Raw genomic sequence first — 14759 nt, forward strand, 5'->3', positions numbered from 1 at the left:
AACCCGATAAAATATAGTCTTTATGTTAGTATCAGATAATATTATTTGATTATATACAAATAAAGCATGTGCAGCCTTTTCAATGGTAGTTTATGATTTCTATAGAGATTTAGGTCTGTATGGGTTTGCGATTTCAAAAAGTGTGATTTAAAATAACGATTTTAAAATGTGCGGTTTGAAAAAAGTGATTTTTAAAAACGCAGTTAAGCGTTTGGCAAAATCGCATTTTGGCCTTTAAAATCGCGAATTTACCTTTAAAATTCTGCGTTTTCAAAAAAGCACAATCTTATCTGCGATTTGAAAAAGTTGATTTTCTGCGTTTTCAAATCGTAATTTTTAAAAACGCAGTTCCCAAACGATCTATGTTCTGCGATTTGGTTTAAAATCGCACTTATTGTCTACGAAATCGCAATCCCAAACGCACCCTAATAAAATAGAAAATTAAATTATCAAGAAATAATCTCTTTAAGCATAAATCTACTAAAGATATTATTACCATTGATATTATGATTAGATCATCATCTGTCATGCTAGTTTGATCTTTTGATCCTTATCATCATCAATTATTGATTTTTTGTTTTTGTTTATTGGTTATTATGGTTTTAGTTAATTAATGAATAATGTTATTTAGTAGACTGCCAATTGCATGGGATAGTGTATCAATGAAAATTAGCGTTTTGATCAACAATGACTTGTAAAAAAATAAAATTAATAGCTAATTTTCATTGTCATGTTAATATAGTTGTATAGTAGCCTACTAAATAAAATTTCTCTTTAGGTAATATAGCGATCTCATTTCTTTTCTAAGTTATAAGTTAGAACACTCTTGTATTTAATTTTTGAAATTATTAAAATATTAATTAAACCATTAAATTCTCATTTTTGCTATCAGTTGAAATTATTGGGATAAGTAGTAATTTAACATGATATTAAAGTAGAAGTTTTTAATTTGAAACTTAACTCTATAATTTACCCTATATTTTAATTAAATATTTCACATGTTAAATCTTACTTAATTATTGACGAAGAGTTTGAACGACTCACACATCCATTCCTATCCTGTTCAAGTTTTGAAATACGTGATTATCGATTGATATTTAGTAAATCATTAGTGTCTTTAGGAGTTCCGAAGATTAAGTCTAACACTTCAATCTTCTCATGTAAGAACAAACTCCGAGAGTCCATAGGTTTTTAGTGACTAGGTTGATGCATGTCTCCATGCTACACAGTAAAGTTGTCTGCTTAAATATGCTATATATTATATATAAAGCTGTACGAAGAACTGTTTTCAACTTTCATTGAACATCCAAATGCCCCCAACCCCAATAATATATTGTTAATTAATGTATTTCTAAATATAAGGCTCTCATCATCTTTGGCCCCAATGTACTTCGGGATCTGAGTACCACGACTACTAATTATTGGTTTCGATTTGCTCGACAAATCTGATCATCCATTTGAAACTTGGTTTATTTTATTTACATCACTTGAAACTTGGAGATGACTGTTGCTTTATAAAAATCGCAATGGTGTCAATCTGGTTCTTAAATAATGACAGATATATAATAAACATGTCTTAAACTAGGTTAAATATATTGAATACGACAGTGAAGTGTTTGTATTATATATATAAGGTGGCCATCTCGGTTACTTAAGAGCTCTTAATTACCCTGCGCTCATGAGATAAAATATTCAGATCCTGTTCGATCCTACTGTTCTATTGGGTGCGACATTAAATTATATGAACATGGTGTCGTTTGGTACGTAATAGAAGTCAATGCATACAAATTTATGATGTCAAGGACTTTGATACATGCTAAGGAGCAGTTAACCCCGGCCCTGATGTGTTTAACCGAAGTTAGAAAATTAGAGGAGGCACCTCTTGGAGATATTTAGGTATTGTAGTTTAATTTGGAGATCATCGATCTCAAATAAATATGAAGTGGTTCCTTTGTCTGATTTATTGTTTTTTCACTGGGTTTTAAAATTCTTAACGTACAAGGTGCATGTATGGTCATATTCGATCTTGTCTTGATCTGTGCACTGTTAAGATAATACATAAAAGAGTGATGATATATACTATACATGCAGTTCATTTCAACCCTTGAATTAGTCATTATTTAAATAATAATAAAAAAAGAAAAAGAAAAAAGAAATTGGTTCATGAAATAAAAGCTAGATGCGGATACAATATATAAGATTTCTCTGCTTAAAATAGCAGCTAGGTCACCTTTGAGAGAAGACTACAAGAGAGAGGCCAATTTTATTTATTTATTTATTATTTTTAAAGAGGAGAGAGATCGAGAAGACTAGAAGAGGGAAGAAGGGGTCAACATACATGTCTTTGCACTACTTTTCATTGAAATAAAAAAATATTGACCTAATGTTTAATATATATATATGACTCCCATTTTCCAAGACGCCCGCAAAGGCAAGTTGAACTTCTGGCACTTGCATTACGTACGTACTAACTCTTAATTAAATGATAATTCCAAAAAAATTATGTGGAGAGAGAGAGAGAGAGAGAGAGAGAGATATGGTGGTCCAATTGCGTGAAAACCGTTATTTTTAACTCTTGCTAGTTGCTACAAGAGACTTTTTAAAGCCAAATTGTGGTTATTTTATTGAGATAAGGTCAATAGTATGGATTAATCATTGAAATTAGCATTTGAACATGAGATATGGGTTGTATATCTGTTTCATTGTCTGAGCAGTTGGACGCAATTAAAACTTGCATTTTTAATAGAGTTGAAAAAGGAAAAAGGAAAAGAGAAATAGGAGGCGGGCTGCTAGGAAAGAGACCCAAGTGATTAGTTTATGGCATCGGCCATTTACTTGGTAAAACAAGAGTGTTGGTCATTCATTTTGTAAGGTTTATAAATAAGATTGCAACCATCATATACCATTAAAATTTGATGGATACATATGATGATGTAGGTGATTACAAGGTCAAATTCGGTCAATATTGGATACCTATAAAACCAATGGGTCGGGACAGTTGGATATTTACCAGAGTTTATCGGTAGGAAAACCCTCTGATACTTAAGTCAATATAAAAGAAAATTGTATAATACAGTTTTTTCATATCGAGTATATGAGTCTCGGTGTACGTACCTGAAATGGTGATATGAACTTTCTTAATTTATAGAAAGCATTCATTGGTGAGTTTTGGCCTTATAAATTATGTGCTGTTGGAATTTAAGTCGGACTGGAATCATAGTATAATTATCTTCAGTGCTATAATCTTGCCAATCTTTTAGTGGGAGTTTCTATCTTTATTTAAGTAACCGTTGTGCTGACATAGTTGTTCAAACTATTTGAGGAGGCCAGGTGAGGGGGAGATTTTCCACTATGCTCACATAGTTGACATAGTGGTCCTACCTCTATGCTTACATAGTGGACCTACCCCGAGGTGGGATCTCCTTCGCAGTGGATCACAAGGAAGATTTCCCCCCTCGGTGGGAGATCCTCCTTGTGATGAGTATCAAGGGTGAAGATATCCAACCCTCAGGGTACGTAGGTCCACTCCACCACCCACCGGGGGTGCTTGAGAGATAATGCTGATGTGGCAAAGTGGCAAAATGGCAATATAAGGTAGCATATGAGCCTATTGTCAGGCTTTGATAATCCTTGACATGGCAGGTCGTTAAGTTTTTGGATGGAGGGACCAACTGCATTTATAAAATGTCCACGTATATCATTTGTAATACTTTTGTAAACCAATCAAGGTAGTTATTTGATCGAGGCAAACCACAAATACTAAAAAAAAAAAAAAAATTAACCCTAATTTTTATTGCAAAGCTCACTCAATTTTTCATCGGAAACTTGCTCCAAGCCCTAATGTAAGGAAGTTTAAAGGACAATTGGAAGCCCTAGTAAGCTAGGAAAACAAACGTGCACAATAAAATGAAATTACAATATATGACTAATATAGATTAACTTATTTTTTATTTTTTTGTTGGGGGGGGTGTTTTGGGTTCAGAAATTATGTAGATTGTCATAGTTATATGGACCAATTTAAGTTTTAAGAAATGGGCTTCAGAACTTGACCCAGTAATCATTGATTGGGCCTAGGAAGTGGGGCTCCATTTAGAAAAGACCGAAACAATGTGAGGGCCTGTGAAGGAGATGTGAAAGGGACCTCATGGGCCGCACCTCTAATCGTTGCATATGTGAGATACGTCACATTCTTCCCGTCTTTTAGGCCACCAAATGATTGAGACCATCCAGCCACCTGGAGTGCAAATTTCAAGTTACAATTTTCACAAATTTTAACTGATTAATTAAGCCCTTGGCCCGGGATGCCTGTTCCATATTTCTTTTAATAGTCTTAGTTGATGGGCCGGGCTTTAATTAATCCATTTTCCCATCGGCCAAAAAGAAGATTGAAAGTTTGAAAGAAAAAAATATTAGGGTAGAGAACTTTTGGATTAAAAAGAAAAAAGAATTAAGTATTGAGAGAATCTTGTGCATACCTGCTGCTTTTCATGCCAAGTACCGTATTTTGTAAAAGGGACAAGCTTCAAATCCTTGGCCAGAATGTTAGCAATTATTCTTGTTTGCGTGAGAGGAATTTTTGAGTCTTGGTCACCACTGTTTGATGTAAAACTAAACACACAAATTTCCCAGTCAAAATCTCAAGCGGAAGTGGGAATTAGCTCAAGGTGCTTCTACCTTAGAACTAAATTAAAAAAAAAAAGGGTAAAAAAAAAGAAGGAGAAAAGAAAAAAAGAGAAATAAACTTCACTTAACTGCCTAAATTTAGTGTTTCAAACTTTCAATTTTTTGCAATGTAATCAATCCGTTAGATTTTTACGTTAAATGCTGTCTTAATTCCCAAAATACCCTACCTCCCTTTTCTAATATATATATATATAAATTCAAAGATTCAAGTGTGAGTATTTTTGTAAATTCCGTTAAATCCTTACCAAAGCCTGAATCTTTGTAATTTTTTTTTTCTCTCCTTTTTTTCCTTAAAAAATAGAGGTATGTATTGTGGGAATTTTGATACCCATATGTTAAGATTTAACGGAAAATCCTAACATAGAGATAGAAGTGAAAAAAAAAATGAAAAAAATAATAAAAGATGAATACACTAAATTGAGAGTTTTTAAAGTTTAAAAGAGCAATATCAAAGTAATGAAAGTTTAGAAGGGTTTAAAAAAAAAAAAAAAAATTAACACTCAAATTTGTAGAACCTGTAGAGAATGATAGGAATGCCCGCCTTTAGAAGGTCTGAGACGAGGGGTATGAGGTTCATGTCCAAGTTATCTTCTTGATATATAAGAGGAGGCCTGCAAATTTTTATATGCTGTAAGTAACTAATCTATCAAATTAAAGGAATAATTTAGCTTAGGTGCTTAGTTTTTTCAAATGTGAGAGCTAGAGGCTTGGGAGAGAGACCCTGCACAGAAGTCCCAATGGAAGGGCATGCAGGTGGGTTGTGTTGGCATGAATTGCCTTCTGAACTTCGGGCCTGTTTAGATAGGTGAATATCCTTCCTTCAAGGCATGGGTCGCCACTAGCTCCCCTTCTGGCAACCTGTTTATGGTTAAAAAAAAGCTCCCATTTTAATCAACTTCTCACATATATGCATGCATGCACGCACGTACATTTCAATCTCATTATTATTCAAAAGCATATATAAAGCCACGGTCTGTGTATATATATATATATATATATACCGCTGCATGAATTTTGCCATGCTTCTTCCCCTTGGTCCTAAACTGCTCCGCCGACCTTGATGGCAAGCATTGTGGAAGAAGGAGGTCATCATGTTGAACGTCTTCGCTAATTTCCTCTGAAACTCTATTAAACACGTCGTTGCATCCTTGAGACAATTGGTCGTGGACGAGTTCACGAAGAAATTTTGAGTCATTGCAGACCGTCTTCTCCAACATCAGTGTTTCGTCGGATATTGCTCCGTGCGACCACAAGTAGTCTCCGGCCAACACGCTTATGTCTAGGTCCAAAAGTGGATTTCCAAGCTACAAATATTAATTAACATCGTTAAAAGTATATATATCCACTGTTCTTATTGACAGATCATGAGATAGAAATAATAATTGATTAAAACTATTATAGAATATAACTGACTAATAAATAAATAACTAATTCGACAAAATTTATTTTGTAGTTTAAATCATATATATAAATGTAACTTTATGGAAAATTATGGTTAATTAACAAGTTGGCAGGGTTCTTGCTATTCGGATTAATTTGGTCTAGCTCTATCATGAAGATGGTAATAAAAAAACCAAAAAAATTCTTAAGTAAGGATGTACTGGTATTTTTGCTAAATTTATCTTGATACGAGATCACTTAATTTTTTTTATTGGGACTCATTAGAATTATTTTCCTCTATAATATCAAGTAACTATAATTATATATTATATATATATATAATTAAAATATGTAAAATAATTAAATATTCATTCTCATCAACAATTAATTTAATATATAAATATAAAAAGTTGATTACATATCTAAAAATTTGTAAGAAAGAGATCGAGAAATTATTTGCAGTAAAACAACCGTTATTATTGAAAATTGTGCAAAACAGCTAGTAAAATGATCGAGACTGTATATGGGTAATTGAGAAAATTCTATCTGTTAAGATAGGGAATTTTTTCTTTTAATAATGGTGTATGCGTAATTGGTAGGCTTCAAATTGCGAGTTATGCAAAACTCTCACATTTTCCACCACACAGTACGTGGCGAATAGCAGCTATATATATGTTTTGGTAAAGAAATTAAGAGACATTTTTTTTTTTTTTTCTAGTAGGTCTATATATAGATTATAGAAGGAAAAAAAAAAAATTAATTAATTAATTAATTTATTATCTTTATTAACAATAAATAATAATGACTTAGAGAGTTCACTACCATGCTTAAAGGGAAGCTTGACTTAGAGAGTGGTTTGCTTAGAGAAGGAATCGGTTTACCTTTAGAAAGTGAACTCTCAGAGAAGAAAAAAAAAAAATGAAGGCCTGCGTGTTGTATTAGTCAAGCTTGGAGAACATGGTACGAGGACTTACGAGATGAAAGACCGTGGAAATTCACTTCTTCCTCTGCTTTGTTTATTTTCAGTTCTCTAAAAAAGCATTAATTTTAAAATATTCTTAACTTTTTTTATTTTTTATATCACATTAATAATTTTTTATACTTTTTAAATAAAAAACTCATTACAATATAATTTTTTTTTCTTCATTTTTTCATATAAATTATTTCAACTTTATACCACAACTCAATCTTATTATTCAATTATTAAAAAAAAAAAATTCTAAAAAAAGGGAGAGGTGAGATATTTTCAAACGGGCGTGATTGGTGAAGGGCCGGTGTACTTACGACACGTGCTTTGTAAGAGCTTACTTTCAAAAGTCTTAACTTTTTGTCATAATTTGCTTTGACAAGTCTTTGACTTTTTGTTATACTTGCCTTCTAGTTTTCAGGCTTGTGAGTTGTGACAGGCCTATACAAACGGTGAGAATTTCACCTTCTATTTGACAATTTCACCCAGGATGGCCGTTAAATAATGGTGAGAATTTCACCTTCTTTTTGACAATTTCACCCGGAGTGGCCGTTAAACAAAGGATAGTCTATAATTATTTATTTAAATTTTAAAAAATATAAACGGGTAATTGTGAACAACTACTTGGTCGACTTATAGGATTCACCTGATCAAATAAAAATCAGACTGTCGAACTATTTATCCGGTTAGGTGAATTCCATGCGGTCTCTCACAATCATATTTTCGAATTCTTTTAAATTCGAACAAATAACTGTAAACAATCTTAATCCGTTATTAATATGGATTAGAAAAAAATTTGGGGGAGCTCAGGGCAGTTGCCCCCGCCCCCAGCTGACTCCGCCTTGTTAGTAAACTTGATTTAAAAAATTTATTTTGTGTCTTTTGATATTCTTGTAGGTTACTAAAAGTTGAAGAGTTTTTTTTTTTTTTTTTTAATTATTTTTCATCATGTGGCCATGTGGGAGTTGCGTAGAATTTATCGTGCATATGAGTTACTTGGGATTTGTTTATCATGTGGGAAGTTATATATATAATATAATGCAAATGAGTACTTGAATATTGAAATCCAGAAACATCCATTGTATAGCATATAAATATCCATGCATTCTAATCATTAATATTCTTTAGTGAGTGAAATAAAATAAAATAAAAAAATTAGTGTTTAATTAATTAATCCTCCTTTTCACTTATCTTCTTTAGATTTAACGAGTGTTTTACCCTCTTGATTAATTTTCAATATACTTACAGCAATGGCTTTCAGCTTGATTGGTTTGATATTGGGATTCTTGTTGTAATCCATCAACAAGGCTGCAAGCTGTGGGATGTAGTGGCCTGCAACGTACCAAAGATGTCATGTTCACAAAGTTGAGTTTTAATGATCGTCCTACAAGTCCATAAGCTGAGTCAAAAGAACTTGTAAAGTAATAAGACTTTTGAATCAATCTTGGGTACCGGGTAGACCACAATTAATCCAGAAATACTTCTTTTTTTTTTTTAATGTTTTTCATTTTCAGTCATCAAAATTGTTGAATTTGAAGGGTAGGAAACGGCTGCTTAGACGCTTAGTTGTTTACCTGCATAGCTTTCACCGGTTAAAAACAACTCAGAGTCTTTGTAGTTGGGGAATTCTTCCAGCCAGTTTACAATAAATCTCAAATTATCTTCGGCTGCAACCAAAAAACAGAAATCATATATGTATAGAAGAATCGAGAAATATTTCCGAGTACGTAGTGAAATGCATACCAGTCTGCGTATCGTTCCCCAAGTTATAATCTGAGCTCGTGTTAGAGTAGGAAAATCCAACCCCAATAGGTGACTCCACATATAACATGTTTGATTCTGTCCAAATATTTAATTAGGGAGAGTCTAGATCGGTTTAGCAAACAATTTTTCCTCAGAAAATAAAAAGACTTGCTGTATATACAGTGAACAAATCAAAACATTATGTTTACATACCCAAGTTCCATGAATATTCATTCTTGACAAGACTTCCATTGTCCCCTGGTTGGAAGGGACCGTGTTCCATGAATGCGCCAAAACCAAGCGAAGAACAACCAGGGCCTGGCATCATTAATTTCAAACACTAAACAAAGTAGGAACATGAATTGCCATGTATAATATAGGCATGCATGTAGCGGCCATGCATAGACTATATATAGAGCAAGAAAGATAATCAGTTACCTCCATTGAGCCACAAAGTCAGGGGACGTGAAAGTGGGTTAGCTGATTCGGCTTCGACGAAGTCGTAGAATAGAGCTCGGCCATGCTGAGCATCGGTGATAATGTAACCAGAATACTGTTTAAAAGAAACATTGGTGGTCTGTCCTGGGAGGGATGTTATCACCTCTGCAGAACACTTTGAATGGAAGAAAAATATCAACGCAAAGAACCAGAAAGCCATAATTAAAGGAGACAGGCCGGGACAGTTAAACAAAGAGAAGAGAAATTGGTGTTATGGATGCATGGTGTAAGTGTGTAACTAGCATATATAATTATGTATATATTCGTTTTGTTTTAGAATGATATTGTTTTCAGCGGATTAATTATGAGCTTCTATGCTTTGGTCAAACAAGGTTTCGCCCCTGCTGATACTTGTATTTGTTTCCTAGTCTGCCCGGCCATGTATGTGCCACCGTGCCAGCTTCCATATTTTGTCTATTAATGTTTGTCTATGACAATGCTTTTAGATACAAACTAAAATACTAGCTAGATGCCAATGGAAGTCTCAATCATTATTTGGTGTCCATCAAAATATGTTCAACTAATAATTGGCTCAAATAATGATTTCTATTGCATGCAATATCTCTAATCTGGCCGCTCATTTATGCATGTGACGTTTTTAAAACTTAAAACTTTCTTTTCATCGATCACCGACCAATCTTCACTGACACTATTATTTGTCATCCTCATCGCCGTACCACCACCATCACCACTAGGGCCAGCCACCTCTTTGGTTGTTTTGGGGGTGACAAACCATACAGTAGCCTAAGAGGGTGGTTCGATCACTTCTAATTGACCTTTAGAGGTGGCCAAACAACTCTTATGGCCAAATAGTTCGACCACCTCCAAATACCAATTTGAGGTGGCCAAATCATTTAGTCACATGAGTGTGGTTTGGCCACCCGGCCATAAAGATCAGTTGGGGGTGGTTGAACTCACTCTCTTTGGACAGACAAACCACCTCTGTGCAGCGTGCACTGAAGGGTTTGAGATCTGGATCCGTTGAGGCAAAAAGTTATGGGCTTCTAGGGTGTCGAGTATAAGGCAAAGTTATAAATTGTTGGTGAGGAGCTGGAAAGGCCAATTAGGAGAGGTCAAACCACCTCTTTGGCCACTAGGAGGTGGTTCAACTACTCCTCACTTAGGTGCATGGTTTTCCGTTCGCCGCCACTCCCTTGTTTGCCCCTTCATGTGCGAGTTCTCTGTCTTCCAGTCCCTCTCCTCCATTGCCCTCTCCCATTACCTCTTCCTCCTTCTCACCTCTCCCATCCATGAACACACCATCCACACCCGCGCATACCAATTTTGTGCTTCTTTCAAGTCCTTCGATTGATATCTCCGGTGGTGGTAGGGGAGATTGGTAGTGGCAATGAGGCTATGGAAGAGAAGATTTTAGATTTTTAATTTGTAGTATAATGCGACGGAATCTTGACCATTCATTTAAAATATTCAACTCAAATTAGAGCTATTGAACCCGTTTACTATCCTAAGTATTGCACCCGACTTCAATTCATGATTTCCATACTCATATCATTAAAGAAGAGAGAGAGAGAGAGAGAGAGAGAGAGAGAGAGAAGGAATTCCATGTTATACTAAGGGTTAAGTTCTACAATTACAACTCCCTATTTAAGCCAAAAGATCAAGGTTGAATTGCACTTCAGATTCAGCACTAGCTGGCCGGGGACAGTCTCAAATTACAGCTACACACAGATCTGCGTTCACAGTATAGAAATCTACCGTGTGTAAAAGGAGTAGCATCATTCTTCTATAAAACATCAATATTTTATGGATAGCCCAACTGTACTATATATATATATATATATATATATATATATATATATATATATTCTCAAGGACACCTAAATCCTATTCTGAGATTCAACACCTAGTTATTTTAACTTCTACAAGGCACGTCAACTTGAGCTAGCCAACAATCAATCCACTGTAATCGCTCGTCAATTTGCATGGAAATGAGGTCAAAGAAAGCTACATCAGATGCCATTTTACTTCCAATCGTTTCCAAATAAAACAAACATTTCATTTGATGAAAAAGAAATTATAAGACATCCGCAGCCTCTTCAGATCGTGTTGCTCGAGATATGACATGACAATAGAGGTGACCAACCCTGTCCATGGTGGATGGCACAAACAAGGACCTTTGTTGGTCTCCCAACAAAACAAAGCCCCTCCCAAAAGTTCTTGTCCTAAAGTACCCATCAAGCATGCAACTTTTTCCATTTACGTGCCTCCCTAGCTACCGAGACTACCGCTACTAACACGTAATATTTTCTCTCTGGAAGTAGCAGATAGATGCTGCTTATCATCAGAAAGAAGGAATGGAGGACCCATTATAAAGAATAAAGATGATGCTGACAATTAACTCGATGGACTTTCATACTCATTTCCGATGAACTTCTCTTTGTTGTCTTTTGTTCAGAGTATGTACATAAACTGTAGAGAGAGAAAAAGCACCTTGTGCCTCATGTCCCACAAAAAAAAAAAAAAAAAAAAAAAAAAGGAACTGAAGAAAAAAACAAGAAGAACTGAAGAACAAGATAAAAAACCAAAAAAAGAAAAGAAAAGTTTGGGTGCTGCATGGACAGGGCATCAGCCATCAGACATTGGCAGCACGAGCGGGAATATGATGTAGATGGATGAGATCACCTCCCAATCTTTGGGCCTCTGTAGTGTGCTCCAACTACAGGTAAGTCCTCAGGTTTAATCTCCCTCTCTTGAAGCCATGCATAATCTTCCCTCTCCTCTTCCGGCACTGATACCCCGTCAACTGAAATTTTTAAATAGAAACAGATAATAAATATTCCCATATCAAGTAAAAGGCATTCCTCCATTTAAGTAACAAAGAAAAATTGTGGCCAAGTTGGACATGAAGAAGGAAAACGGTACCTGAGAAACTGGTAACTGGAAACTCAAGGTAATATGTGCAATGCCGGCCATCAGGATCAGAATATGGAGGGCCAAGCACATCCAGCACCGCACATGGTGTCACAGCTGTGAAGCAATGCATGTTGCCTCCATCGGCTGGGTAAAGGATGGAGGTGAAAGGAGCAGTTTCGTTGGAGTCAACCTTAACCTCAGCCAAACGAACAGCAGGAGCTGTGACTGCATCAACAAAGGCATGTCGAATGATGATTTCTTTCCAAATAAAGGAAGGGAAAGCATTGAAAATGAAATGTCTAATAGAAAGGCGATACTTGGATACAACTGGCCGGATAATGCTAGCCATTAGCAGATCCATCAAACTTTTTTTAATGAAATTAATGAACTGGAGGGTTTTCACAACATCAATAAGGACTTAATAGTATAGTCTCCATAAAACCGTAATGAAGAAAAGAGATGCTTAAAGCATACCATAACATTTCTTGAAGCATCAAGATGTAAGGTACTCTTTTTACAAGTGCCTTTCTTATGTAATTATTCTTTCCCTCATTCTTTAAGGAGGCTAACTTTTGCATCATATATTACTACTATATGCATCATCTGAAAGCATGTAGTCGTAACTCAAACTGGGGTTTTCATCTTCAGGAACAGGAAAGACTGTGGATGCTATAACCTTGAAGAGTTGAAGGGAAAGACTTACTTTGTGAAGGATTCACATCAGCGGATGTGTTACTTGGGGCATCAACCACCCAGTCATAAGATTTGATGTGTATGGTTCCAAAGAGAAGCTTACTGAAAACCGTCATGCCGGGGTGATTATGAAGTGGAATAACACCTGATGGTGGCAAGCAAAAGATCCCCATCTGCAATGATTGAAAAGATTTGAAAACCGCAACTAAAATAACTTTCCTACAGTACAATGATTTTGTCTCATCATGCGTGATGGCATATCGGATAAGCTTACATACCGAGAATTTGGCACTCTCATAGAGGTGCAAGTATGTTATCGGTGGGGTTCCTTGAGCCACCTGCGTCCGGAAATACGGCATCTCAGGATTGAGGCCAACATCCTCCGGTTTCACTTCATCTGCAAAAATAAAGTCGGGCTATTAAGCATCAAGGACAAACCACAGGGTTGTGGAAGGTTCATGTCAGTAATGCACAAGTAGCCCTCACGTTAGTCGTCCTATAATACTATATTCCAAGAATGGAATCCTGCCTTAATCGGGGACTGCATTTTAGGCAAGAGAGGGTGACGACACATTTTATAAGCGGCTGTCCCTTGTTGGAGCGAAAACTAAAGGAAAACATTTATTTCCCAAAATCTGATTATAACCTTTAAAATAAAGCCATATAGGCGACAATCCGTACGCTACTTAAAAATAAAGAACTTAAAAGAAGTGGGACAGAAAACAAAATGAACCAATTTGGTCTCCGAATACTCCCGTACGAGGAGGATTGAGTTTCATAATCGTGCAAAAACTTAAATTGACGATAATTCGATTGAGGTTGTTTAATGCAGGATCATGTCATGTCGTATCAAAGAGAAAATGGTATCGACCCTACTTAAACGATATTACATTGATTGTCATAAATCATAAAACTAACATCTCCAGAAACAACAAATACAACCCAAATATTCACATATTCATATATGATAATCAAAAGGCAGAAACTTAAATTCTAATTCTCAACCGCTTTAAAACCCAAGCATATCAAAGTTTTAGATGAAAACAGTCAAATTTAAACCAATTCACAGAACTTGAAAATCAAAACTACCCCCAGAAACAATTGCAAAACCCAACAGAAAGCTTCTATTCAATCGAATTTCTATACCCTCATGCCCGCCCATATGAATAGGTCACATTTGAACACAAAATTCAATCCAACCTTCGTGTATAAACAAGCAAAACATACCCAAAACAGCTCGTAGCCGTTCGATATCTTCAGGGGATGGCACAATCCCGGCCCCTCCATTGGCAAACACTTTCTTGCAAGTCTCGAATAGCTTCTGAACCGGCGACATCCTCTTTTTCCGTCGCCGGTTCTTATTGGGCTTGCTTCTCGGATTCGTGTCTGTCGCCTTGGGCAATTCACGTGACTCCTTACCACCCTTTCGATCAGCCCGAGTCGTTTCAATCCCCATTCAATCTCAAACTCACATAGGAAACTCAGTTTGGGCTCCCCCACCAAACCACCCAGAAAAAAATGCAGAATTACGATCTGGGTGTAGACTCAAACACAAATTGAAGAAATAGGTATTGCTCAAAACTCAAAAAAAAAAAATTATCTGGGTATTGATCTAAGGGCCAAAATTTTCAAGAAATGGGCGAGAAACAGGGAAAACAGAGGAGAAGGGAGAAAGATAGGTACAGATTAATACAGCACAGTCTGGTATTCCCCAAACCGTATCGTACATGAATGTGAGGTATAAAAGCAGAACAGAGATGTGAGAATTGGCGTCTCTGTTTATGAAGGAGACGGTGGGTGAGGATTTACGGGGATTATAAAGGGGGTCAAGGGGTAGGGTTAGCTGAAAGGCAGGGAAAGAGTTGGTTTTAGAGGGAGTGGAAAAACCAGGGGCCATGCTTGGCTTTCCAGTGGGCTGTTC

General features: G+C 35.9%; 1 protein-coding gene and 1 pseudogene across 1 annotated transcript; both read right to left on the reverse strand.

The window, feature by feature from the left end:
• Positions 1 to 4042: 4042 nt before the first annotated feature.
• On the reverse strand, positions 4043 to 11865 carry LOC133859728 (serine carboxypeptidase-like 45; annotated as a pseudogene).
• Positions 11621 to 14759, reverse strand: LOC133859729 (plant cysteine oxidase 2). The gene is made up of 5 exons (XM_062295244.1): positions 14066 to 14759; positions 13117 to 13235; positions 12849 to 13011; positions 12155 to 12370; positions 11621 to 12035 (listed from the first exon to the last, which is right to left on the reverse strand). The coding sequence occupies exons 1-5, from the start codon at positions 14292 to 14294 to the stop codon at positions 11911 to 11913; spliced, it is 852 nt and encodes a 283-aa protein (XP_062151228.1). The 5' UTR covers positions 14295 to 14759; the 3' UTR covers positions 11621 to 11910.

The sequence above is a fragment of the Alnus glutinosa genome, chromosome 2 (genome assembly GCF_958979055.1).
Source record: "Alnus glutinosa chromosome 2, dhAlnGlut1.1, whole genome shotgun sequence".
Classification (NCBI taxonomy): Eukaryota; Viridiplantae; Streptophyta; class Magnoliopsida; order Fagales; family Betulaceae; genus Alnus; species Alnus glutinosa.

Excerpts from the sequence above, each read along its gene's own strand:
- LOC133859729 (XM_062295244.1), bottom strand. The coding sequence starts at position 14,294 with ATGGGGATTGAAACGACTCGGGCTGATCGAAAGGGTGGTAAGGAGTCA. Across the intron at positions 13,236-14,065 it reads ACGGCTACGAGCTGTTTTGG|ATGAAGTGAAACCGGAGGAT; the intron begins GTATGTTTTGCT and ends TTATTTTTGCAG. Across the intron at positions 13,012-13,116 it reads ATGAGAGTGCCAAATTCTCG|ATGGGGATCTTTTGCTTGCC; the intron begins GTATGTAAGCTT and ends CAATCATTGCAG.